This window comes from Mus caroli, unplaced genomic scaffold (assembly GCF_978045245.1).
Source record: "Mus caroli unplaced genomic scaffold, Mus_caroli_1 scaffold_18, whole genome shotgun sequence".
In the NCBI taxonomy this organism is placed as follows: Eukaryota; Metazoa; Chordata; class Mammalia; order Rodentia; family Muridae; genus Mus; species Mus caroli.
In genome coordinates this window covers 64,761,601-64,788,905 of record NW_028227273.1, presented here as the reverse complement: position 1 = coordinate 64,788,905, position 27,305 = coordinate 64,761,601, and the positions used below count along the sequence as shown (strand labels likewise).

The window sequence follows — 27,305 nt, the reverse complement described above, 5'->3', positions numbered from 1 at the left end:
TGGAGGAGTTAGGCGAAGAGCTCAGAGGCAGCGGGAAGTGAAGGGGGTCTTCCACAGGGCAGGGGCTTGAGCAGGTGGATGTGGACCAGGCTATGCAGGGGCTCTGTCAGCCATGGAAGGATGGGGACACTGGCTGTGCTCAGTAGCTGGGGCACGGGGATGGATTCAGTGGTTCATCACCCTTTTCTCCTCTGTCCCCAGGCCTGAGGCACAATGGAGAAAGGAAAGGGAGTGTCCAGAAAAGGCCGGAAGCTGGCATCCAGCCGGCGGAGGCAGGCACGAGAGCCAGCTGACGGTCAGGATGCCCCTGTGGCCCTGGAGACTGAGTCCTGGCCCTCTGATGCTGATGCGGAGCTTCAGGGCTTCTTCCAGGACTGTGGAGCCAAGGAGAGGGGCTTTGTTACCCGGGAGGATCTGGCGGTGAGCACGGGGCCCTGGAATCCTTTCGTTCAGATTCTTGAATTTTCCTATTCTAACCAAGGCTTAGCTTGCTTGCTTATTCCCTCCTGCATCCAAATTCACTCTCAGATAGTATTAAGAATTTGTTTATACGAACGCATAGGTGACGGATGAGGCTTAAAATATTACCCTTTCCTGGAAACATTTGCATTTTAACAAAGGAAAGAACTTTGTGCCCCAGAAACAACTCAAATATGGTGATGTATGAGTGTTTTAAAAGACTTACTACTACTACTACTATTATTATTACTATTATTATTATGAGACAGGGCCTCTCTATACAGCCCTGGATGTCTTGGAACTCATTATACAGACCAGGCTGTCCTTGAACTCACAGAGATCGGCCAGTCTCTGCCTACTATGCTTGGCTATTTCTATTACTTTTAATAGTGTGACACTGGGCAGGGGTGGCACACACCTTTAATTCCAGTGCTCAAGAGACAGAGGCAGATGGATCTCTGTGAGTTGGAGGCCAGCCTGGGTTACACAATGAAACCCTGTCTCACCCCTGCTCCCAAACCTCCAATAATGTGCATATGTATGGATATGTGTACAGTGATACATAGGTACCGCAGAGTCCAGAAGACAGTCCTGGATGCAGCATGCAGCTGTGAGCCACCTGACATGGGTGCTGTACGAATAGTATGCACTGCTGACAGCTGGGCCATCTTTCCAGCCTTTGTGAGAGAGATTTTTGAGACAGGTTTCTCTATGTAGCTCAGTCTGGTCTCTAACTCTCAATTCTCCTGCTTCAGTCTCCCCAGCCCTGGGATGACCAGTAGGCTCACCACACTTGACTTGGGGTGTTTAGAACAGGGATATTCATCTTGAGGAACAGAGTACTAGGGACTGAAGCAGGTTAATGAGTGTAGGCCTCCCGAGGGACCACAGTTGTGGCTTTCAGTAAGAGGCTTTGGCCCGTGGTCCAGACCAACATGGCTGACGATTTCTTCTTATTTAGTGCAAAAGAGTATGCGGGGGTCTGCTGCTACTTCTAGGTGTCACTCCACATTCCATTTTGTCCTTTCCCTATCTGGACGGTTGCTATAGGGACCCAGGTAGGGCTCAGTTGGTTAAGCACTTGCCTACCATGCACAAGGCCGCAGGTTCAGTTCTTGCCACCAGATAAAGTGAGCATGGTAGCACATGTGACCCCAGCACTCAGGAGCTGGGGGCAGGAGGATCATAAGTTTGAAGTCATCCCTTCTACATATCCATCTTGTGTGCAGGTGGGTGGGAGCATGCACGCCACAGTGCATGTGTAGAGGTCAGAGGGCAACCTGTATGAATCGGTTCTCTCCTTCCACCGGGGTCAAACTCAGGTTGTCAGGCTCAGAGGCAAGCACCTTTACCTGGTGAACCATCTCACCAGCCAAAGAAAGATCTTATCTAATTTATTACTAATTAACCAGGGATTATAGCGAAATGTCATGAGCAGGGCACAGAGCCCTTGAGCTCAGAGACTTGTAGGCAGTGAGGGTAACGTGGCTCCGTTCAATTTGAAAAGATGGCTAATGTCCAACAGGGCCTGAATCCTCGCCAGAAACTGACTTCATCTTTCCTAGACGAAACTTTCAAGTTAATGAGTGACTTCAGTATGTCTGGGACTTTTAAAAATAAGATGTGTGTGTATTCGTGCATGGGTGTGTTCTTGTGTGTGTGTGTTTCTGCCACTGTGCAGTTCAAGCTTCTGTCCAATTCTCCTGTCTTTGTCTCCCATCCTGAAGTGTTGGGATTACAGGCGAGTCACCCAAATCTAGGCTTTTACATGGTGTTTGGAGATCAAACTCAGGCTTGCTTGGTAGTATGTGAAAGACTATTTCAGGGGAGCTGCAACATACATATGTACACACACACACCACACATGCACACCACACACATACATATGTATTTCACAAGCACACACACATGCATATGTACAGCACACATATATACATGCACATCCCACACATATGCACACGCACACATTCAACACACACACAATCACACATGCACACACACAGAGCTACTAGCTGTATGCAGGGAATCCATGACAGACCAAGGTCCAAATAGTTGAACCAATGAGTTTTTATTGGGGTTCCTAACAGGAGTAGGGGCGCAGAGTTACAGGAGCAGGATGGCCCAGAAGCAGCTGTATAATCAGAGTGCCCCACCCTGACTCGAAGATGCTGTAATTCTGGAGCACTGCATAGTTTACAGGCAGCTCCAGCGTCCAAGAATCTCGTCTCTGCCTGGGGCTGGTCAGTGTCTCCTCCCACACAGGTTGTTTACTTATTCTATAAATCTGGGAAGGCTCCCTCCAGAGTTCTGCTAGCTTCAGCTTCCCTAGACATTTGACTTATGCTAGAAGTCTCCTGACTCCCTCTGTCTACTGGCAGGAATGTTTAGATTCAGAGGCAATTGCTTCACAACACACAGCGAGAACTTTTACCCTACTAAGCTGTTTCCTGGCTTGAGACTGGACCTTTTCATCAATGAGACCAGCTTGGTCTACATATCAAGTTCCAGGCTAGCTAGGGCTTCGTAGTGAGATCCTGTCTCAAAAACCAAAAAGAAGACAGTGAGATATGACCAGTCCATTCCCCTGGTCCGGACAGTTCATGGCTGTTTTCCACCTCTGGATGGTCATGCAATCATACAGTATGATCTTACCTTTTTGACTTAGTCTCAAGTCTCAGATAATTTTTCTTGTCATTATAAATAATTTCACCGGGCATGGTGGCGCACACCTTTAATCCCAGCACTTGGGAGGCAGAGGCAGGCAGATTTCTGAGTTTGAGGCCAGCCTGGTCTACAAAGTGAGTTCCAGGACAGCCAGGGCTATACAGAGAAACCCTGTCTCGAAAAACCAAAAAAAAAAAAAAAAAAAATTCCCCGTTTCTTGATGTATGAAAGGGATGGTTGGCTTGACTTTGGTTCTTTCTTTCTTTTTTATTTTATTTTTTTAAAGATTTTATTATAGATATAGATATAGATAAAGATATAGATATATGATGAGGGCTGGTGAGATGGCTCAGTGGGTAAGAGCACCCGACTGCTCTTCCGAAGGTCCAGAGTTCAAATCCCAGCAACCACATGGTGGCTCACAACCATCTGTAACGAGATCTGGCGCCCTCTTCTGGAATGTCTGAAGACAGCTACAGTGTACTTACATATAATAAATAAATCTTAAAAAAAAAAATAGATATATGATGAGTACACTGTAGCTGTTTTCAGAGACACCAGATCCCATTACAGATGGTTGTGAGCCACCATGTGGTTGCTGGGAATTGAACTCAGGACCTCTGGAAGAGCAGTCAATGCTCTTAACTGCTGAGCCATCTCTCCGGCCCCGATTTGGGTTATTTCTAAAGGTGAAGCCTGCGTGTAGATTAAACCCATGGGTCTTCTTGGATTTAACATATAAAATCATCCCTTAGGCCAAAACTAGTTCCTGTCTAGAAATTTCACATGGAATTTGGAAATTCAAAATAGGTTCAACTTCCCTCCCCCCAACCTCCACAGTGTCTTTCTGTGTAGTCCTGGCTGTCTGGGAACTCACTCTGTAGACCAGGCTAACCTTGAACACATAGAATCCACTGTCCTCAGCCTCCCGAGTGCTGGGATTAAAGGTGTAAGCCAACATGTGCTTGGCATAGGGGTTGAGGTTTTTTGTTTTTTTAAAGATTTATTTATTTACTATATGTAAATACACTGTAGCTGTCTTCAGACACACCAGAAGAGGGCGTCAAATCTCATTACGGATGGTTGTGAGTCACCATGTGGTTGTTGGGATTTGAACTCAGGACCTTCGGAAGAGCAGTCACTGCTCTTAACCACTGAGCCATCTCACCAGCCCGGGTTGAGTTTTTTTTTTTTTTTTTAGATTTATTTATTTATTACATGTAAGTACACTGTAGCTGTCTTCAGACACACCAGAAGAGGGAGTCAGATCTTGTTCAGGATGGTTGTGAGCCACCATGTGGTTGCTGGGATTTGAACTAAGGACCTTTGGAAGAGCAGTCGGGTGCACTTACCTGCTGAGCCATCTCACCAGCCCCCGGGTTGAGTTTTTAAAGCCTCCATTGCGGTGGATGCTTCTGTTGGATGCCCAGCTGTTTTCATTCCTTTTCTCTTTGCCACAATAATGAGAACCTGAAAGGAAACCTGATTTTACCTAAGGGAGAAAGGGTTTTCTTGGCTCACAGTCCCTCATAGAGGGATGGCTTGGAGGTAAGAGCATGAGGCAGCTGGACACAGCGTGTCCACAGTCAGGAAGTGGAGAGACATGAACGTTGGCATTCAGCAGCTTCCTCCCTTCCTCTTTTTCATTCAGCCTGGGACCCTCCCCACTCAAGGGACAGTACCACCCACATTCCAGGTGGGCCTCTCCTCCTGGCTACCCCTACTGGAAAGTCCCTCACAGAAGTACCCAGAGTGATTCTCAACCTAGCCACCGTGATAAGGACTAGACAGCCAGCTTTCCTCAGACTGAAGGGGCACCTGGGATATGGAACCTTGGGTGTGTCCCTAATTTTGGAACAGCTTGTCAACCTTCATCCAACCTCAGTCTACGAACCCAGCTCCAGCAGGTGGGCATTCTCTAGGAGGTGACCAGTTTTTCTGCCTGGAAATGGCCTTCTCCAGCTCCTGAGACGGGTTCACAGTGTTGGTGCCAATCCTGTCCCTGAAAGCCAGCTTGTCACAGTTGATTACATGAGGATCATTATATAAAAATGACACCCCAGTTAGGTGCTGGTTTGTATGATTGCTTTATCCAGTTCTATCCTGGTCAAATGGGAAGGCAGAGTCCTTTGAACGTGTGCAAAATGAAAAAACAAACAAACAGAAAAAGAAAAAGAAAAGAAAAAAGAAAAACAAGAACCAAAACCAAAAGCAAAAACAAAAGTAAAAACCTGGAATGTTCTAGAATGTAAAGAGATAGCATAAAAGTGCTGGTTCCAGAACCTCCTATGAAGGGCAATGAGATTCAAATGCTGCGTTGTTGTGTCCGGCCAGCAGATCACAGCCTGGGTTCTAGCCTGGAAAGGCATTTTGGAAACCTGGAAGAGAAGAGGGGCTAGGCGGCGAGAGAAAGAAATGCAGCTAAGACAGGCATTCTGATCAAAGCTCAATTTTACTGTTCCGCACGCAGTTATGAAGCAGGGGAAGGGGGCCCGATTCCCGCCAAATAATCTCAGGGTCCAGTAGCAGGGTGACCACGTGTATGGCTCCAAACAGCAAAGCGGCAGGTTCCAGCAGTGGGCGTGGCAGAAAGATTGAGCGGGAAGCTCCACCTCTGAGCAAGCAGGTTTCAGGCTGGGGGAGGAGAGACTACATCGCTTCACTTCAGTCTCCCAAAGACTGGAGGCACACCCGGAATGCGGAGTTTGTACCCTAAAACAGGGAAGTCCTGGACAGACTGGCTGCTTAGGGCAAGGTCTTAATGGGAGAAACTTAATCTAGGATTACAAAGACCTGATAACGGAGGCAGGGGGATCTCAGGTTCAAACCCAGTATGCTCTACATAGTCAGTCTGGGAAATAATGACATAGAGAAATCCTGTATCCAAAAAGGGGAGGGTCTGGGGACTTCAGTTAGAAGAATGCTTGTCACACGGAGAGTTCAAGACCAGCCTGGGCTAAGTGAGAGCTTGTCTCAAAAACAACCCCACCCCCAACCCTGCTGTAGAGATCAGTGATATCCCCACTACACATGCGCAGCTCCACAGCCTAGAGTTCTCCTATCGTCACCCCAGGGTCCCTTCCTGCTCTGACCGACGTCCTGGTTCCTGGGACCTCATAGCCTGGGGAAGACAGAATCTCTTGATTGGATGGTTGTACCTATGGTACTTTCTTTTGTCTTTCGTTGCAGGTTCATGTAGCCCAGGCTAGCTTCTAACTCACTGTGTAGCTGAGGCTGCCCTGGAGTTCTGATCCTCCTGCCTCTGACTCTGGAATACTGGGATTATAGGCATCACCGTGCAGCATAAATTATGGGGTGCTGGGAGTTGAACCCAGAAGTTTGTGCAAGTGTCTATCTCCTGCATAGCACCCACAGCCTAACTTCTTATTTTTGATTTATTTATGAATACAATGTCACTATCTTCAGACACACCAGAAGAGAGCATCAGATCCCATTACAGATGATTGTGAGCCACCATGTGGTTGCTGGGAATTGAACTCTGGACCTCTGGAAGAGCAGTCAGTGCTCTTAATCACCAAGCCACCTCTCCAGCCCTGCAGCCTAACTTCTTAACAATTATTATTATTGCTATCATCATCATCATCATCATCATCATCATCATTGTCACTGTGTGTATAAGATGTATATGTGTGAGTAAGGATACACACATGCACACGTGTCAAGCTGTCAGAGGTCAACTTTTAGGATTTGGTCTTTTCCTTCTACATTGGTTCTGGGCACAGAACTCAGGATACAAGGCTTGCCTGTCAAGTACCATAACTGTTTGAATAGTCTCATCAGCCTTTCTTTTGATTTCTTTTCCTTTGAGATAGTATCTTGCTGTGTAGCTGAGAGTGAATTGAGAGTGCTTGAATTCACAGCAATCCCCCTGCTTCAGCCTCCCAAAGGAGAGAGAGAGGGAGAGAGAGAGAGAGAGAGAGAGAGAGAGAGAGAGAGAGAGAGAGAGAGAGAGAGAGAGAAAGAGAGAGAGAAGGGGAGCACAGGGGACAGTAATATGGGTGTAAGAGCATTCAGCTCTTCCCTAAGGGAGGTGCCTCTGGTTTTTGTTTTTAAAGACTAGAAAGAACATGGGAGAGGGCTGGGGGGACAGCTCAGCAGTTATCACTAGAGTGTGTATCACAAGCCGGGCAGTAGTGGCACCTTTAATTCCAGCACTTGAGAGGTAGAGGCAGGCAGATTTCTGAGTTCGAGGGCAGCCTTTTCTCTGTGCCAGACTGCACAGAGAAACCTTGTCTCAAAAACAAACAAACAAACAAACAAGAAAACAAAAGCGTGTATCACTCACTGAGAGGACTCAAGTTTGATTCCCAACGCCTGCCCGTGTCGGGTGGCTGGCAACCTCCTCTTGCTGCAGCCCCAGGGGTCTGATGCCTCTGGCCTCTGAGGGCTCAGGCTATAAAGGACTTTGCTACACAAACCTGGTGACCTGAGTTTGAATCCAGAACATACATAAAAGTGTGGGGGGCGGGGGGCATGCCTGTTCTAAGGTCGATATTGCTAGGATGTAACACCATGTCCAAATGCAACTGGGAAAAATGGGTCTATCTGGGTTACACTTCCACATCGCCATTCATCACTGAAGAAGTCAGGACAGGAACTCAAACACAGCAGGAACCTGGAGGCAGGAGCTGACGCAGAGGGAATGGAGGGGTGCTGCTTATCGGCTTGCTCCTCATGGCTTGTTCAGCCTGCTTTCTTACAGAACCCAGGACCACCAACCTAGGGATGACCCTCCCCATTAATTAAGAAAATGCCCCACCACCTTGCCAGCAACCTGATCTTTCTTTCTTTCTTTCTTTCTTTCTTTCTTTCTTTCTTTCTTTCTTTCTTTCTTTCTTTGAGTTTTTTGAGACAGGGTTTCTCTGTGTATCCCTGGCTGTCCTGGAACTCACTCTGTAGACCAGGCTGGCCTCAAACTCAGAAATTCACCTGCCTCTGCCTCCCAAGTGCTGGGATTAAAGGCATGTGCCACCACTGCCTGGCAGCAACCTGATCTTATGGAGGCATTTTTTCCTCCTTGCTCCGGCCCTGCTCACTCTGACCCAAAGATTTATTTATTTATTTATTTATTTATTTATTTATTTATTTATTATATGTAAGTACACTGTAGCTGTTTTCAGACACACCAGAAGAGGGCATCTGATCTCATTACAGATAGTTGTGAGCCACCATGTGGTTGCTGGGAATTGAACTCAGGACCTCTGGAAGAGCAGTCAGTGCTCTTAACCGTGGAGTCATCTCTCTAGTCCTGGAGGCATTTTCTCAATTGAGGATCCTTCTTTCAATTTGTTTGTCAAGTTGACAGCACAACTGTAATGCCAGCACTGGGAAGATAGAGGCAGGAGGCTTAGAAGTTCAGGGTCATCCTGGGCTACATAGTGACTTTGAGGCCAGCCTAGGCTACAAGAGATCCCATCTTTAAAAAACCAAACAGAACAGCAACAAAGCCCCTAAACTCTGCCACGCTTGCTTAGGTCCTCCAGAGCCAAGAAGCCCTGGGGCTCAGAAGCCGGAGGTACAGCAGCCTTCAGACTTGGCTCTCTGTGTGAGAGAGTACCCAGGGCCTGAGCATCATGGGGGATGATTGCTCGGCAGGGTAAAATCATGACCTATAGGCAAATACAGAGCAGACTCGTGTCAAAGTGGATGCTTTTCCTTCTCCGTGCTAGATGAGAGCTTTATCATGAAGCCACAGCCCAAGCCCTCAGAGCTTTCATTTAACACGTTAATTAGCGTTATGAATGGTTCAAAGAGCACTTTAAAAAGTTGGGCAACTTAACAAAGACAGATTATAGAACCAGATTGCAGAGTTAGGAGTGGTTTTTTTTTTTTTTTTTCTCTTCTTCTTTTTTTTTACAGCTAGTGAAAGTCTACCAGGCCATAAATCCTGGAGTTGTCTGTCTCATCAGACAGAAGTGATCTCCGACGTTCCTGAATAGACTCTGCGAGTTACGTGACTCTGCCTTAATCCGTTCTGTGAGGTGCATTAGCTGTGCGCAGTGTGGTCTATCTCATGCTTCTTACACTTTCTCCACAGGGCTCCTTTCACTGGAGAAACATTTTACAACATCTGGGGATGGAGGCCCATAAAGCAGGCATGCACATCAAATATTTATAGAGACACACTTGTAGTCCCAGTCCCAGGGAGGCAGGGATATGCAGGTTGTCAGGGCTTGCCAGGCAGCCTGGACTACTTAGAGAACTCAAGAACAGTCAGAGACTAGCAAAAAAAGATGGATAATGCCCAAGGTTGTTCTCTGGCCTCCACAGACACAAGCCAGTGAGCGCTGGAGCCTGCAGAGGCCAGAAGACAGAGTTGGATCTCCTGGAGCTGCAGTTACAGGCAGCTTACAGCTAGAAACCACATTCTGGTCCTCTGAAAGAACAAGCCAGACTTTTACCCACTGAACCACCTGTCCTGTGCATGACGGCATCTATCTATCTATCTATCTATCTATCTATCTATCTATCTATCTATCTATCTATTTGAGACAGGGTTTCTCTGTGTAGCCCTGGCTGTCCTGGAGCTCACTCTGTAGACCAGGCTGGGCTCAAACTCAGAGATCCACCTGCCTCTGACTCCCGAGTGCTGGGATTAAAGGCGTGCGCCACCACATCCGGCCACAGTAGCAATTTTTAAGATGAAACATTCTAGCAGAAAACAGTCCAGATGCACTGATTTGATACTTCAATGGAGAGGCTTCTAGGAAAATCCTGACTGTCTTTAGTTAATACATCATTACAGCTTTCTCCTTTCTTTCTTTTGGGGCGGCTGGTGGTTGTTGAGACAGTGTCTCTCTGTGTAGCATAAGCTGTCCCAGAACTCATTATGCAGATCAGGCTGGCTTCAACTGCACAGAGATCCAGGAGCCTCTGTGTCCAGAGCCCTGCAGAAAATTTCCTGCAAAAAAGTAAAACTTTGTATAATCAGTTTGAGACATACTCTTATGTGGCCTCTACTCTGAGCACTTTGGGAGGTGTTCACTGCCACCAAGTGACATGACCGCATGCATTGTGTGTCCAGAACTGTGGCTGTGGTGACGTTACACGGTGCAGCACAGTAAGCTCTGCCAGAGACATCTCGGATTCTGAATGTGAGATTTCAAATGAACTCGGTCTTTCTTTTTTTTTTTTTTTTTTTTAAGATTTATTTATTTATTATATGTAAGTACACTGTAGCTGTCTTCAGACACTCCAGAAGAGGGCGCTAGATCTCGTTACGGATGGTTGTGAGCCACCATGTGGTTGCTGGGATTTGAACTCTGGACCTTCGGAAGAGCAGTCGGGTGCTCTTACCCACTGAGCCATCTCACCAGCCCAGAACTCAGTCTTTCTGATACCCCCTCATTCAGTTATGAAACCCAAGAGCCACAGTTGGGAAAGCTTGCATGTTGTTGTCCCTGGATCACACTGGAAGGATTTCCTGTCCGCTGTGGTGTAGTATGATCTTACAAGTGTCAGATGGCTAGCCGGTATGATGCTACACATCTGATCCCAGCACTCTGGAAGCAGAAGCACATGGATCTCCATGAGTTCAAGAACAGCTTGGTCTATCTCATGAGTTTCAGCATAGCCAGGGCTAAATTACAGAGAGACTCCCATTCTGATGGCATTTAAAGCCATCCTACTAAAGGCTAGGGGGACCACATAAGTGCAAATTTGGGGTAGCGATAGGGAGATGACTTGGAGCCTACTGAGAGCCCTGCTGAAGGATGTCTAATATGTGAGGAACTGCAGACCACGCTCCAGATCGGGCAGGCCCTGAGCAAGCGACACTGACCCCGAGACAAAGAAAGCAGGGTGGCTAAAGACAGATGCCTCCTATTTCTTGCTCAGGCCAGAGTCTTTCCTGTGGGAACAGTAGCCAACTCATTCATGCTTTCCTTTCAGGAGGCCAGTTTCAGCTTCCTGGGTGGCGAGGAGCCGCAGATGATATTTGACTGGGTGGACGTCGAGAGTAGGGGCCGCCTGTCGCTGGAAGAATTCAGCTCTGGACTCAGTATGTCTGTCCTGGAAGGGTCCTGGGGACTTCTTGTACACTATTGGGCTGTGTGACAGGCCAGGTGATCCCCACTAGATCTGAGAGCTACCAGCTGTTCCCCCTGAACCCCTCCCTCCTATTCTCGGCATGTGTGTGTGTGTGTGTGTGTGTGTGTATGTGTTGGGGGAGGGGAGACTAAAAGCACCTGGCTTTGATGAAGGACCATGGGCTATAGTCTCCCCAGGGAGCTCCTTTCTAGTCTCAGTCAAGGCTCCAGGTCCCCAAGGGTGGCATCTGGGGGATAGAGAAGAGGAGGAGGTACAGGAGGTAGGAATGGTATCTAGGGGACAAACCTCCCATGACCTGCCCCTCAGAAGGGACCCAGGCATCAGGATAACTCCCGTGTGAGCCTCAACCACACAGCTCAGCCTTGAACAATCCCGTGCCCACTTGAGGTCCTCAAGGTCGTGGGGCTCAAAGGTTTAGGGTGTAGGAGACAGCAGAGGGGGGCCAGGTATCAGTATTCACAGGCTGGGGTAGCTCCAGGTTTGGGTGATAGAGAAGCTGAGGGTGGAGTGGAGGGACCAGCCTGGAATTGGTGGTGGGTGGCGCTATGCAGTCCTCACTCAGAGCCAGTCCTGCTCCCACCCTACGGACTTGCCAAGTTGTCCCTTCCCAGGATACACAGAGCACATACTACACTGATTCTGTCAGCGTCTGAGGCTCACTGAAGACCATCTGCCCCTCTGTCATATCAGCCTGGCTCCTCACTCAGGGCTGTACATGGGGTTCTCTGCCCAAAGTGCCTCCTCTGGAAACCCACTCTGTGTCCTGCTTGCAAGTCACACCTCAGTTTTCCTGTTACCGTCTTAGGGCACTCTGAGATTTCCCTTCTTCTTCCTCTTCTTCTTCTTCTTCTTCTTCTTCTTCTTCTTCTTCTTCTTCTTCTTCTTCTTCCTCTTCCTCTTCCTCTTCCTCTTCCTCTTCCTCTTCCTCTTCCTCTTCCTCTTCCTCTTCCTCTTCCTCTTCCTCTTCTTCTTCTTCTTCTTCTTCTTCTTCTTCTTCTTCTTCTTCTTCTTCTTCTTCTTAGATTTATTTATTTTATGTATATAAGTACACTGTCACTGTCTTCAGACACCCCAGAAGAGGACATCAGATCTTATTACAGATGGTTTTGAGCCACCATGTAGTTGGGAATTGAACTTAGATGAGGTTCCCCTTCTAACACAGTCCCCACCCTGTCTCAGTGGAAACCACTGGCTCATTTATTTTATTTTATTATTGTTCTTTCTTTCTTTCTTTCTTTCTTTCTTTCTTTCTTTCTTTCTTTCTTTCTTTCTTTTTTCTTTCTTTCTTTCTCTCTCTCTCTCTCTCTCTCTTTCTTTCTTTCTTTCTTTCTTTCTAAATAGGGGTTCATTGTGTAGCATTGGCTGCCCTGGAACTCCCTGTGTAGACTACGGTAGCCTTGAACTCACAGAAATCTTCCTACCTCTGCTTCCTGGGTTCTAGTTTATTTCTCGAGGTCATTTAACAAATTAGCTTTATGGAAAAAAAAAAAAGATGATGATGATGATGAAAAAGGGCCTGTGAGATGGCTTAGTGGGTAAGGGTGATTGCTGTCCAGCATGATGACCTGAGTTCAATCCTCAGAACCCACTAGGTGAAAGTCATGAACCAATCTCTATATGCATACTATGGTGCGTGTGCAAGCACCACACACACACACACACACACACACACACACACAGTGGGAGAGACATATTCTTCTCAACTGTTGAGCTAGAATGTCAGCTCTCCTGGGCCTGGGATTTGAGTGACTTCTGTCATCACTGGACAGTGAATGCTTACTTCCTGAGTGGGTGAACCCCGCTACCCTGGAGCTTGCAGAACGTCTCTAGGCATCTCTGGGCCTCAGGCAATGTGAGAAACAGGTGCTCCCAACTTACAAGACTCCCAAGGCTCAGCTGAGGCATAGAGGAATGTGTCCTTGTTCAAATGTGGGGAAGTCAAAGCCTTCCCTCTGTTACCTTCTATCCCCCCAGAAAATGTCTTTGGCTCCAGCCCTGGTACCCATAGACTCCGCACAAAGCGGTCATTGCCCTCTCAACGAGAATCTGTGACTTCCACCTTCCCTGTCCCCGAGGAGGCTGATGCTGAGGAGAAAGAGGCCTTCCTGGCCCTTGTAGGGCAGATGGAGACTGGCCACTCCCTTTCTGAGTAAGTCTCTGGTGGGGGTGAGGGATTAGGGTAGGACTGGGTGCAGACAGACCCCAGCTTGGCCACTTAATAGTGTGTGACCTTTGACCTCTGTTCCTGGCTACAATGTGCCCTTTAAAGCAGCAGACTGATAGAAGCCCTGTACAAAGATTGTCTGGAGGGTCCCCTTGCTCCACTCTCCCTAGAAAGATCAACCAGTTGGAGCATTGTCTCTGAGGGGGACCTGGAGACTCCCGAAGGGTCCCTCAGTAGTGTAACTTCAGACATGGTGGTGCCCTGGGCTGGATGGTTTTGAGATAGAAGAAGGTCAATTCCTGCGGCATGTCTTGGGATCCGGCTCTGAGTGTATGAGAGTTTCGTGTGTCAAGAAAAGGGGACCCTTCCCGAGAGGCCTGCTAGAGCCAGCCAGGGACTTGCCCTCATCCATGCTCTCCAGCTTGCCCCTCCCCCCACAGGCCTCCAAAAGATGAGATTGCTCCCATCTGGTTCAGAGGGTGGGGTTGCTGTGGGCCAGGCTGGGTGGGACCTGGGGCGTAGGCTGGCAGAACAGGTGGGGCAGGGAGCCATTTACCCACTTGGCAGCTTGGCCCTGCTCCCTCACCCTCTGGGCCTCTGTCTTCATGACTTAATTAAGTCCATGTGAAAGTAGTATGTACCGGGTGCCAACCGTGGGCAGGGCCCCGGGCTGGCACTTACTCTCAGTGTTTCTCTCCTTCCCCCTGAACAGTCTTGCTTCGTAAATATTGGTCTTCGCATTTTCCCAGTGAGCCCCGGGAGGGTAAAGGCTTGCTAGAAACCACACAACTCCAGAATGGGAGAAGAGCGGAGGCGGATGGAAGCCTTGAGCTAGCTGTCAGACTCCCAAATCTCCCCCTCCCCCCACGCCCCCATTAGCCACTGACTCACAGGGAAACATGTGGTACTGGGGGTGGGGTCAAGAAGGGCCAGCTCACATATAGAAATGTCCCAGGAAGCAGTGGCACTTGAGCTAAGCTTTGAAGTATCGTTAGTAGAATTTTGTGATTCAGGTCCCCAAGTCTCTGGGTGTGTTGCCATTAAAACTGAGGACTATGGTTAGGGATATGGTTTTGTTTGTGGAATGGCAGCATACATGAATCTGTCTGTGGGACCCATTCCCAGCACCACCATAAAACGGGACATAGTAATCCCAGCCTTTGGGGGCAGAAGAATCAGGAGCTCAAGGCTATCCTTTGCTACGCAGCAAGTGTGAAGCTAGCCTGGGCTGCATACAGGAGCTCTCTCCCTTCCTAGCCCTCTTGTATCTAATCTCCAGAGCTTTCCCCTACTCCAGGCAAGCTGAGATCTGGAAGCTGTGGAGAGAGTTGCGGCAGGAGGAGCCCCAGTTGGCAGGCAACTTGGAGGGCTTCCTGGCCAAGATGAACAGCCGCTTGCAGGAGGCTCAGGCCGACAGGGAGGCACTGGCGTGGACCCTGAGAAAGTGAGGAGGGGACATAGCAGGTGTTTCCTGAATGCTGTGGAACCCTGTACAAAGGGGGCTTGGAGGGTCCCCTTGCTCAATACTACCTGGAAAGATCAACCAGTTTGAGCATTGCCTCTGAGGGGGACCTGGAGACTCCCTTCTGGAGTGACTGGAAACTGGGAAACAGCCAAGTTTGAGGAGGAACAAACTCTAGGGGTCTGTTTTGTGACCCTCTAACCATCACGGTTACAACCCTGTCACCAGAGCCTGAGTCATGGAGTCTAAGATGGTGACTGAGGCTTGGGGCAATGGGCACCATTGACAGGGGTGGGGGTGGGGGTGGGGGTGGGGGGTGGGGAGGAGGCTACCATTAGAGGTATGATCAGTGTTGTAGACCCAAGGTGACAGGACAGGGGTCTGAGATTGCTGAGGGCAAGCGAGGCAGGAAGGCTCCAGGCATCAAGTTCCAGAGGTCCCCAGTGGCTTTCTGGTGCCCACCTCTTGCCCCTGTAGGCGAGACTCTGACCATCTCCACAAGGTGAGACAGCTCTACGAGGAGACAGAGGAGCAGATCCTCAGGGAGAAGCAGCAGCTGCAGGCCCAGGTGAAGCCATGGATGAATGTCTCTCTAGGCTAAGCAGTAGCTGAGCTGTAGGAAGGCAGCAGAGGGTGCTGGGAGCCACCTGCCCTGCAGCTTACACTCCCCAGAGAGATGGGGTGGGCCTGCCAGGCAGGCATGTGTTCTCTGCAAGGTACCAGTGTTCCCCAGGACTGACTCCCGTGTCTTGGCTTCAGTGTCCTTGTGAGAATATAGGCCCAAGTGGGGAATCCCCAAAGTCCTCTTTGTGGGTACCTTCCAGTCACTGAAACCCCAGGCCAGGGTGGAGGTAAGATAGGTTGGACCCGCTCAGCTAAGCTGGCTCTGGAGTCTGCGGGGCAGGGCTGACCAGTTTTCTCTGCAGAGCAACTCCCGGGGCATGGCTCTCAGTGCTCACATGCAGGAGGCCCTGGAGGCCAAGGAGCAAGAGGTTCAGCGGCTAGCAGAAGGCCAGAGAGAGGTGAGTACAGACAGGCCTTCTGAGAGCCCAGACTCCAGAACCTTTTTCACTGTTCCCAGCTGGACAGGTCTCCTGAAGCCACAGGCAGCCAAGAACTCCCTAGGCTGCTGACTGACACATCAGGGCTCCCTTCCCAGTGTCCTGGGAACACTGCCATGGGTCAGATGAGGTCCCCACAAAGAGCCAGACAGACCCAGGGAAATGAGTGGAGAGTTTACCATACCCTCAGGTTTTCAGTGTCCACGAAAAGAAGGTGTCTACCTCCGTGTCATTTCCCAGGCCTCCTGGGTCAAGTGAGGTTTATATGGAGACATCTGGAAAAGGCAAAGGTTTGGACAGGCTGGGTATGTGGCATGCGCTGTAACCCCTGCTCTCAGAGGTGGAGGTAGAAGAGTCAGGAGTTCAAGGCTAGCCTAGGCCATCTGAGACCCAGAGGGGGCATGATAGGGAGAAAGAAAGGAAAGTTCTGGACAATGGGCTCCATTATCATCTGAGAAACCTTGGCAGGTTCTTTATGTTTGTTTGTTTGTCTTTTTTATTTTTTTAAGATTTATTTTATATATGTAAGTACACTGTCGATGTCTTCAGACACACCAGAAGATGGCATTAGATCCCATTACAGATGGTTGTGAGCCACCATGTGGTTGCTGGGAATTGAACTCAGGATCTCTGGAAGAGCAGTCAGTGCTCTTAACCACTGAGCCATCTCTCCAGCCCATCCCCAACCCCCTGGCAGGTTCTTAACACATCAGAGCCTGCTGGGTGGTGGGTTGGCTGAGGACTCGAGGGCTACTATAGAGGCTGTGCTCTCTGCTCTGTGGGCTCTTGCTGTTGGAACCTTCTGAATTACCTTTGGGTGAGAAGCCCCTGCAGTCTAGCTGCTGCAGAGCTTGGTCCCAGGTGGGCATGGCTGAGGATCTGTTGTCCTCTGTTAGTGATATCTGTCCCCGATATCACAGGTCTCACTGTGTGGGGGATAAGGCAGCTAATTAGATGCTTGAAAGATGACCACCCATCCAATTGGACTGTTTAAGCTGGGTCTCCAGGACCTGGGCCATGGGGGCCAAGGGGACAGGGCATCCTTGTCTCGCCAAAGTCTTGGAGGGTTTTGGCCAACCCTCTCCTCCTTTCTTCTGCCCTCCACAGCTAGAGGCTCAGCTCCTTCACCTCAGCAGCACACAGCAAGAGGCCAACCGGGAGAACCTGCAGCTCCGGGAGGCTGAGCGGGACCTGGCTGGGCAGCTAGAAGAGGTGCGGGGACAGCTGCAGGTGACAAGAGGACACTTGGATACTGCCAGGACTAGGGGCAAAGTGTCCTGGCAGATAGAGGAAGAGCCAAGGCAAGTAACCACCCTCTCTGGACAAGGGTAGAGAGCAGTGACTCCTCGGAGCCAGGAAAGGCTGCTCTCCACATAGCCGGTTAGGTCTCTGTTCACACACACACACACACACACACACACACACACACAAATGCAGGCACAGACAGACACATACATACACACAGACAGACACAGATACACATAGAGACACACACAGATACACACATATAAACGCATACACACAAACATACAGATAGACACAGACATATAGACACATATACGTATATATACATACATACAGACAAACATACACAGATGCACAGATACATGCACACACATAATGTCTCTCATGCACAGACATACATATAAACATACACACACATAAACAGATAGATACATACAGACACATATACATACATATATACACACATACAGACAGACACAGACACATATACACAAATGCACTCATAATATTACACACACACAAAGACATATATACAGACACAGAAACACACACACACATAGACAAATAGGCACACACAGAGACACATATATACACATGCATACAGACACACACAGATACATATACACACATATCTCACACATACAGGCATACATACAGACACAGACATGTACAGCCACATACACACACAGACACGCACACACACAGCTCCCAACGAGTCAGGTACTTGCTCTGTTTGAAACAGCTCAGAGGCAAGAAGGCTTGCCTGGTCAGGGCAGGCTTCCTGGAGGAGGCGAGGCTTCATGTGGATTTTGAGGTACAGAGTGGGATGGGGGTGCTTTCAGCTACCCTTAGAGGAAAGCTAGCCACAGGAGGAGTTATGTGACCAGGATTTGGGGGTACCACTAACCTGTACTCCCCCAACCTCTACTTTTCCTTTCCTCCCCAGTGTCCCCAGGGCAAATAAGGAGGCTCCAGACCCTCAGGCTGTCCCCACAGAGGAGGCCCCACTGCCTGAGCTGTTTGGGAATAATGACAACTGGGACCAGTTCCTCAGCAGCATTGAAGACCACTCCTACAGAACCCTGCAGCTTTGCTGGAGCCCACCCCCAAGCCCGAGTAGCACCTCTGCCCCCCAGACTCCCCGCATTGTTAGACAGATCTCCATTTCCAAGATGTCTGCTCTGCAGTTTTCTCAGGCTCCAGCCTCAGATCCAGACCTGGGTCCAAGAGGCTCCCCCGAGGTGCCTCCTGGTGGTGCCAAAGATGGAAAAGGGGTGGAGGACCCCAAGGGACAGGATGAGCAGGGTGTCAGTTCTAAGCAGCCTGTGGACTCCCCTGACTCAGATGCCAGACCCAAGGGCCCTTTCCTCTGGAGTCTGCCAGGAGCCCTGACGGGGGAGTCTGGGACTGTTGAAGCAGCTTTCAGAGATCAGCTTGCTTTTGAGGCTGAGCCCCCTCCTCAAGGGCTCTCTTCTTCTCCTCAGTCCCCAGCCGAGCCCAGAAAACAGACCCAGACTCCAGATCTGGGTGACAAGAGCCTTTGGTCTGGACCCGATCCAGCCAAACTGTCCTTAGAAAGAGAGGTCATGGCAGATGACCTGAAGCTGGGGTTAGGGTCTCAGGGAGCCACAGCTCTCCCTGAGGGAGCCACAGAGCCTTCTCTGAGCCTGGAGGCTGTGGACCAAGTAGGCCCAGAGAGACCAGTGCAGGATGCAGCACATCTGGCTAGGCAGGAGAGCCATGCTAGGGGATTCCAAGAAGCCCCTGGCCAAGTCCTTAGTCTGGATAGCCTGCCTACCCACCTCCCCCAGAGTCTCGAGGAGCAGCTCAGGCCCGAGGAAGGAAACTTAGGAGAAAGAGGTCAGCAGGACCCCGGATCAGAAGCCAGGGAGGCTCATAGCCTGGAAACTAGAAGCACTGAATCACCCCAGCAAGATGACCCCATGCCTAACACATCACAGCCTCCTGCTGAGATGGAAGTCCCTGCTCCTGGCCAGATGTCTCCTCCGAGGGGCTCTCCCATCTTGGGGGCTGGGGCTGGGCTTGCAGTGGGAACCCCAGAGGCCACACACACTCTCCTTACCCTGGCTGAGTCAGAAGCCCAGCCTGGGCCCATGTCCATGCCTGTTCAGGTGGAGAGCAAGTCAGGTGCCCCTCAGCCCACAGAGCCAGAGGCAGAAAGCAGGCCGGAGGACCCAAGAACAGACTTACAGGAGGCTGAACCGAGTTCTTCCCCTGGGGACCTCACTGCTGGCAAGCCTCAGACTGACCCTGACTACCTCTACCATGTCATCTTCTTGGGGGACTCCAATGTGGGCAAGACATCATTCCTACACCTGCTACATCATGACGCTTTTGCTACTGGGCTGACGGCCACTGTAGGTAAGGCCCTGTGGGGAGGTAGCAATGGAGAGAAGAGGCTGAGCCGGGACCAGCAAGCCATCCCAGGAGAAGTGGCAGGCTCTGCCTTGGCCACAGGCCTTCATGAGGCATTATTTTATATGGGCATAATCTTAGCATTTCGCTAATCGCCTCTAATTACAGGCAATTTGCTTTCCCTGCATTGATCTGGTTAGCTTATAATGCACCACAGGTGCAAAGCACCATGCAATTTAGGTCCTGGTGGTAGTAGAGTGTGAACAGGCTAGTCTCCGCCCACACAGTAGGCCATTCCCTACGGAGCCTAGCTGGACATGCTCACGACATGCCCCAGGTCTGCCTGCCTGCCCTGGCAGGAGATCACAAGCAGGGTATTTTACATAGAATATATTCCGAGTATGGCAAGTTAGGACCCTAGGGGCGTGGGTTCAAATCCTAGCACTACCACTTACTGGGGCTATGAACTCTGTCTACTTTGTCTCACAACTCCCGGAGGCAATTGGCTTATAAAGACGGAAGGTTTAACTCTGGCTGGCTCAAGAGTTGGGAGGTCTTGGTTCATAGTTGATCCTGTTGCCTTTGGGCTGTGGCAAAGCAGTGTATTATAGTGGGAAACACATACTGGAGCCAAACTATGCTACAGGGAAGCAAGAGAGAAAGGAGCCTCAGAGGCAAAACACTGGCTTTTCCAGCATAAAGTTCTGGGCACTGCATTATATTGCTGTCTTAGCACATAGGAGGCAGAGATGGAGGGTCACAAGTTCAAAGTCATCTTTGGCTACTTACCAAACTTGAGGTCAGCCTGGGCTACATGAGACCTTATCAAGATGGGGTGGAGTTGGGTGCGGGGATAGAGAAGGAAGAAGCTGAAGCCAGGATCCCACAGTGCACTTTGAAGGCACGTACCTAATGACCAAAGACTTTAATGCCAGCCAAGCCTCATGGGTTTGGTTCGTTGTTGTTGTTGTTGTTGTTGTTTTGACACAGGGTCTCTCTCTATAGTCCTAGACCTCTATATGTAGACCAGCTTGGCCTTGAACTCAGAGATCTGCTTGCCTTTGCCTTCTGAATGCCCTAACCTCTTTATTATTATCATTATCATTAATTTTTGATGTGTGTGGGTGTTCCTGATGCCCTGAGAGGCCACAGGAGGATGTTACAGACGGTTGTGGGTGTTGGGAGCTGAGCCTGCATCCTCTGGAAGAGCAGCAACGCTCTTAGCTGCTGAACCATCTCTCTAGCCACACGCCTTATCCCTTTAGCTCTGCTACTTCCTGATGGCACCAAGCCATACGTCCATGGGCCTTTGCAGGTGGACAGTTCAGGTCCAGCTCTCTCTGGTTCTCACATCTTCTTCTGACAGCAGAGAGGGGAGTAGCCCCTGCTTCCTGCAGGGGTTGCAGGTTCATGCATGTCACCTGGCATGCGTCGTACACTCAATCCATATTAGCCATCATTTTTGTATGATAAGTCAATATTTGACCATGATAGTTTAGTGGTTCCCAGAAGGGGGTCAAAGGTGGTGTGGTGTGTGCCTCTATGTCAGTTCCAAGTTCCAGGTTAGTTAAGAGTCAGTGCCAAGCAGATGGCTTAATACTCCCCCATTATTAGAGGGGACTGGGACATGCTTTAGGGTTTCTCTGCCCTTGTGTTATGGTTTGCATATGCTTGGCTTAGGGAGTGGCACTATTAGGAGGTGTGGCCCTGTTGTAGAGGGTGTGGTCTTGTTGGAGTAGGCGTGTCACTGTGGGTATGGGCTATAAGACCCTCATCCTAGCTGCCTGGAAGCCAGTCTTCCACTAGCAGCCTTCAGATGAAGATGTAAAACTCTTAGCTTCTTCTGCACCATGCCTGCCTGGATGCCGCCATGCTACTGCCCTGATGATAATGGACTGAACTTCTGAACCTGTAAGCCAGCCCCAGATAAATGTCCTTAGAAGAGTTGCCTTAGTCATGGTGTCTCACGCAACATGTCCACAGGCCAACCTATTCTAGACAATTCCTCATGGAGACTCCATTGCCGTATGATTCTAAATGGTATCAAGTTTGTAATCAAAACTACCCACACACCTTCTTCTTATCATGTGGCAGAAAGATCTGTCAGCCTCTGTGGGGACAGAGTCAGGGGAATGGCTTTCAGGAGGAGGCATATTATTGAGAGTTTAACATAGATTTTAGCTCCGGTGCTCACAGGGACGGGGTAAGAAAGACGCATACCCAAAGACGCATGCACAGAGACTCATGCACAGAGATTGGCCTGTCTTTGTACCTTCCACCCTGAGGCTGGGTTCTAGCATGTTTGCGTGAGTGCACTCAGGTGTGTGTGGAGGCACATGGCTTTGGGAAAGGTCCTCCGGGCCTCTTCTGCCTTATTCACAAAGACAGAGTCTCTCAGCAAATCCAGGGCTTACCAATGTCTCTTCCTTCGGAGGCTGCCACGCCCACCCAGCAATTATGCTGGCTTCTGGTTATCTGAACCCCCGTCTTCAGGCTTGCATGGCAAGTGCTGAAGTCCTGAGCTATCTCTCCAGCCCTCTGATGCTCTCTGTGTGTGTCAGTTCCACACAATTCCATAGCATAGACTCAGGCAGAGCAAGCCTGCACCTGTGGCCAGCCAGGTGTCCCGCCCCCCATCCCATCCCCTCTCAGAAAGTCAGAATGCTTGCTGAGTTCATTCGAGGCCATTGATTGGGGACACAGATACCAGGTGTTCTGACTTCTTCATGTGTGATTCTCAATGTGGTCCCCCCCTGGTGGCACAGAACTGAATCCTAGTGAGGTTTCTGGCCCTTGCTCACCACCCGCCCCACCTCAAAGGTTAGACCCCACAGGGGAAAGTCTGACCTCTCTGTGCCCTGTTCTGCCCTTGACTATTGCGGATGTGTGTGGGCCACCCCCTTGAACCAGTAGACCAAATGTTGCATATCTGACGGTTTCTGTGGCTTTGCTGAACAGTTTTGGGGCACACTGGAGTCTCTTGAGGGTAGATGAGGGGGCGGAAATTAAGTGGGGAGGGGAATAGCAGTTGCAGGAATGGCCGAGAGCCGTTAGTGGGTGGCCCAGCTGAAAGTGACAGTCTCAAGATCCTGTCGTCCTGGGCTCCTGAGAACCTCAGAAAGGGGCTGTAAAGAAAACCACTTTCTACTCAGGAGGCTCCTTGTTGCTGGGCAGGCCAGTCTCCTTGGAGACTAGGGGCCTGTATGAACCACCAGGGATAGCAGCCTGTACTTACAGGGGTCATCATTGAAATCTGTCCCCCACATTGTGGATGTCAGGAGCTGCCAGGCTGCCATGGGCCCTTCAGGGAAGGGGGTGCAAACAAGGACAGAGCACCCCCTCCCATTCATTATTTTCTCTCTCTTTTAAAGATTTCTTATTTGCGGAGTGTCTCTGTGTTTGTACCTGGGTATGCCCATCTGAGTGTAGGTGCCCGTGGAGGCTAGAGAAGGTGTTCATAGCCCAGAACTGGAGCTGCAGGTCCTGGTGAGCTATGAAATATGTGTGCTCAGGCCTGAACTCAGGTCTTCTGTAGCAGCTATAAATAGGATGATAAATGTAGCCACCTTGGTTGTGCCCAGCAGAAACTGCAGAGCATTTAGGCACAGTTTCACTGTGGGTCTTTTAACTATCACCTTGCTGATGAGAAAGAAAGCTCAAGGGGGGCAAGTTGATTGGTCCCAGAGCCCTAGAGGCCCAGGGCACACAGCATGACCCCGTGGTCCTTTCTGCACCTTGGGAAGGCTGCTTGGTGGAAGGCTTGATTGTGGGGTTCTTTGGAGAGCAGAGAGGAGCCCAGCACCGTGACTCCCATCCTTCTATGGTTGGGGTTGGGAGTGGGCACACACCTGGGGCATCTGGAGTTAGTTGTCCTGGGTTGTCTCTTCTGTGTGTCCTAGGGGTGGATTTTCGTGTCAAAAACCTGCTGGTAGACAACAAAACCTTCGCCCTGCAGCTGTGGGACACAGCTGGACAAGAGAGGTATTCAGACCGTCCCCGCCAATGGTCAGGGACCTGGGCTGAGCTCAGAGTGTGGAAGGAAAGAGAGTAGCCCACAAACTGGGTGAGAGACGGGGTGTCCCCACTGAAGCAATAACACTCAAGGAATCAGGAAGGAGGGGCTGTGAGCTCAGGTGCTCCCTACTCTGCACAGCTCTGGGGATGGGGGTGGGGGTGGGGGTGGGGCGCTGAGTGATTTTCCCCTGACCGACCTCCTAGACTGTGGGTCTTTTTTTTTTTTTTTTTTTTTTTTTTGGTTTTTCAATTTTTCGAGACAGGATTTCTCTGTATAGCCTTGGCTGTCCTGGAACTCACTTTGTAGACCAGGCTGGCCTCGAACTCAGAAATCCGCCTGTCTCTGCCTCTCGAGTGCTGGGATTAAAGGCATACACCACCACACCCGGCTGACTGTGGGTCTTTTATGTAACACATGGACCACAGTAATAGAAACTTAAGAGGCACAGAAGTTTGGCCCTGAAATTCCATTTCTGGAAACTTGTTCTAGGGATAATCTCATCCATGAAGCTCACGGTTTCATTACAGACATCATAAAACATGGGAGATGCCCTAAGTGACCCCTAAATACATCAAAGTCCACCCCTAGGATATGACAGTATGTGTGTGTAGGAGGGTGCGAGTCCTTGGGCTCTGGATGCCGTGGTCTCATGCAGACCCTTCGGGCAGGTACCACAGCCTCACACGACAGCTGCTTCGCAAGGCAGAGGGGGTGGTGCTCATGTATGACGTCACCTCCCAGGAGAGCTTCACCCACGTGCGTTACTGGCTCGACTGTCTGCAGGTGGGTCTGTTCGGGACTGCAGGCTGGCCTCAGGTTTTGGAACCCAGAGGAAGCTTGGAATCCACCTATCCACATTCCTCCTTTCACCAGGGTTACAAATGCCACAGTAGTCATAGGAATGACACCACCGGTGGGCTGAGGCATGTGTGGGCGGATGGACTGCGAGCCCTGTAGCATAGAGAAACCACAAACACACCGCACAGCTCCCACCAGCAGCTTGGGTTGACTCCTCGGTGGGATTCCCATTATCGGCGTATAGCTCCATCCCCCACGTACCTAATCTTTTTGTGCCTGGATTCTGTAGGGGGTTGTGCTGAATTGTGGATTCAGCAATTATGGGGCTAGAGAGACAACTCAGCCACTGAGAGCCCTCGCTGCTCTTCCAGAGGGTGGGCAGAACAATCCAGAAAGGCTTGGGGGGGGGGAGGTCTCTACAAGGTTAGCCATGAAAGTAGAAGTATTTTGTAAGCAGAAAGGAAAAAAGAGAGAGTCCCGGTGAGAGGATGGAGTCTAGAAACTTCTAGAAGCTTCTACCTTGGGGCTGGCTGGCATCCAGCTGACAGCACATATCCTGTGTGCAGGATGCAGGTGTAGAGGGGGTGGCCATGGTCCTGCTGGGAAACAAGATGGACTGTGAGGAGGAGAGGCAGGTACCCACTGAAGCTGGCAGAAGGCTCGCCCAGGTGAGTACTGGGGACATCGCAGAAACCAGGTTTCCCTCACATCCCGTGCCTGCCTGTGGCAGAGGCCTGGCTGTCACAGATATGGTTGTGCTTCATCACTCGGCCACTGAGGATGTCTGTCTCAAACTCAGGCTGTGCCCTCAAACCCATCTTGAGTGCTGTGTGGAATTAGCAGTTTCCCATGCACCCCCAGCCCACGTGAAAAACCTCTCCGAGTGAAAACAATTTTAAAAGCATCACTGTAATCCCCAATCAAGTCTTAATTTTATCTCTGGTCTCTAATTAACATACTCCCTTCTTGTTTATTCTATTTTAAGACTCAAATGTTTTTCCTTGGGAAGGCAACATCAAAAGCTTTGCTGCCAGACAGGGGTACTATTATTTATAAGTGAGATTTAACCACATTCTAGAAAAGCCAGGGAGATATATTTTTTTTCCCGGCCCCGCCCCTGACACGGTCCTTAGCCCCGCCCCTGACACAGTCCTTAGGATTCTAGCTAAACTTCGTTGTTGATTCATTTCTCACGATTGTGACTCACCATTGTGGCCCCAGGATGGCCGATTATCCGTTCTGGAACAGTAGTCTGTCCCTTTGAGAGTTCCTTCTCTGAGAATTAATCTTGCTACTAGGGCTGAGGATTAAGGGTTCCTAGAAAATGCACAGTTCACTTCCCCTCGGACATCCACTCAGGCGAGGGCAGGAGACTATTCATTCCTTACAGTATTATTTATAAGGGACATCAGCGGAGCTCCACAGTTACACCTCGGAGGTTTGTGTGAGAGGCCAGCGATTACCATGAAGGATCCCTGTGCTGGGGGGACGGGTGTCTTGTGGGGTCAGGAAGAGAAGCCTGAGTGTCTCTATGTGGCTCCCACTGGAGCAGAGGAGTGAGGGGTTTTTATTGAAAATGCTCGTGGTGAGATGCCGGTTAGAACCAGGAACCTGTATGCTTCCTTAACCTGCTCCCTAGTGTCAAGTCAGCAAAATCACGTGACTGTAGGAAGGGAGGTGAGGCCCGTAAGTATTTTAGAAAAACATACAAACAAACCCTGCGCGTTAAGAAGAGGTCTTGTATGTTTCTCCAAACTGAGCAGTCTGTCTGTCTTCTCCTCCAAGTCTGGGGGACATCTCCAGCTGTGTCCTGCGCATGTGGGGTGGGTGGTGGGCCGAGCCCCAGCCAGGGAATGAGGGTGGCAGACGAGGGCTGGCAGGGCTGGACCTGGCCTCTCAGGCACTCTGTGTACCTGCAGGAGCTGGGGGTGTCCTTCGGTGAGTGCAGCGCTGCCCTGGGTCACAATATCCTGGAGCCCATGATGAACCTGGCTCGGTGAGTGCGTTCCTATACCCAGAGTCCTCGGGAGCGGCCCTGCCCCTCTCCAGGAAGTGGTGAAGGAAGACCCTGGTTACAGACCCCATATTCTGACCCCGTGCTCCGTGCTCACAGCTGTCTCGCACCCTCTCTTTGCCTATAAGATTCCTGCTCCAGCCTTCTAGGGACTTTCATGACTGCGTGAATAGCAGGCGCTATCTGCAAGGCCGTCCTGCCCCGTGGAGCCTTTCCTTCTGACTGCGTCTCTGTCTCCTATCTCGCTGTGTGTTTCTGTCTCTCAACTCCTTACACTCCGTTGGTTCCCTACCCCCCTTCCCACCCCTGTCTCAGGCCTGTGTCTTTCTAGACCACTGTTTTTATGCCTCACACTCACTGGGTGCTCAGTGGCTGGCTGAGACGGGCAGCGGGAAGGGTATCAGAGTCTGCCAGCATTGCTGGCATGTGGTTAGATATGCGGCCCCTACAAGAGATCATCTGTTGTACTTTTCCCAGCTTCCGGTTTGCTCTTGACCTTGAGTTTGGGCTTTCAAGGGAACAGAATGTCCATCCACTTGCACACACATGTTGCTTGGCACCCAGGGGGCCAGAAAGAGTGACACAGTGACAGGACACAGTATCCCAGTTCTGTTTTTCCACTGCCTTGAGCATAGAGGTTGGGGAGCGGGGAGTCTCCCACCCCTCCATCCCCATCCCCCACCCCCAGCCCTCCATGCTGCAGAACAGGAATAACTCAGGGACATTGTCACACAGGTCACTTAAGATGCAAGAAGACCGCCTGAAAGCCTCATTGGCAGAAGTGACACACCCACAGTCAACCAAGAGAGCTGGCTGCTGCCGCTGATCACCAGCATGGTCCGATCCTAGACTGACTCTTCCCGTGGCTCCCATTCTGCTTCTTAGACACAGCTGGGACATAGAAACCCTGCAGGGGCCAATGTCACCTCTGTTCCACTGAGCAAACATGCCAGGGGTGAACGGCAGGACAAATCTAG

General features: G+C 50.3%; 1 protein-coding gene across 1 annotated transcript; it reads left to right on the top strand.

The window, feature by feature from the left end:
• The first annotated feature begins 213 nt into the window (after positions 1 to 213).
• Positions 214 to 27,305, top strand: Rab44 (RAB44, member RAS oncogene family). Its single transcript, XM_021150013.3, has 13 exons — positions 214 to 420; positions 11,035 to 11,143; positions 13,168 to 13,342; positions 14,655 to 14,801; positions 15,297 to 15,387; positions 15,746 to 15,841; positions 16,988 to 17,181; positions 18,072 to 19,507; positions 23,401 to 23,482; positions 24,185 to 24,299; positions 24,881 to 24,982; positions 26,234 to 26,310; positions 27,064 to 27,305. The coding sequence occupies exons 1-13, from the start codon at positions 214 to 216 to the stop codon at positions 27,152 to 27,154; spliced, it is 2,922 nt and encodes a 973-aa protein (XP_021005672.1). The 3' UTR covers positions 27,155 to 27,305.

Bases quoted from the DNA above. Each gene is read 5' to 3' on its own strand.
- Rab44 (XM_021150013.3), top strand. From the start codon at position 214: ATGGAGAAAGGAAAGGGAGTGTCCAGAAAAGGCCGGAAGCTGGCATCC. The intron at 24,300-24,880 runs GTGGGTCTGTTC...TCCTGTGTGCAG, and splicing joins ACTGGCTCGACTGTCTGCAG to GATGCAGGTGTAGAGGGGGT. The intron at 26,311-27,063 runs GTGAGTGCGTTC...ATTGTCACACAG, and splicing joins CCCATGATGAACCTGGCTCG to GTCACTTAAGATGCAAGAAG.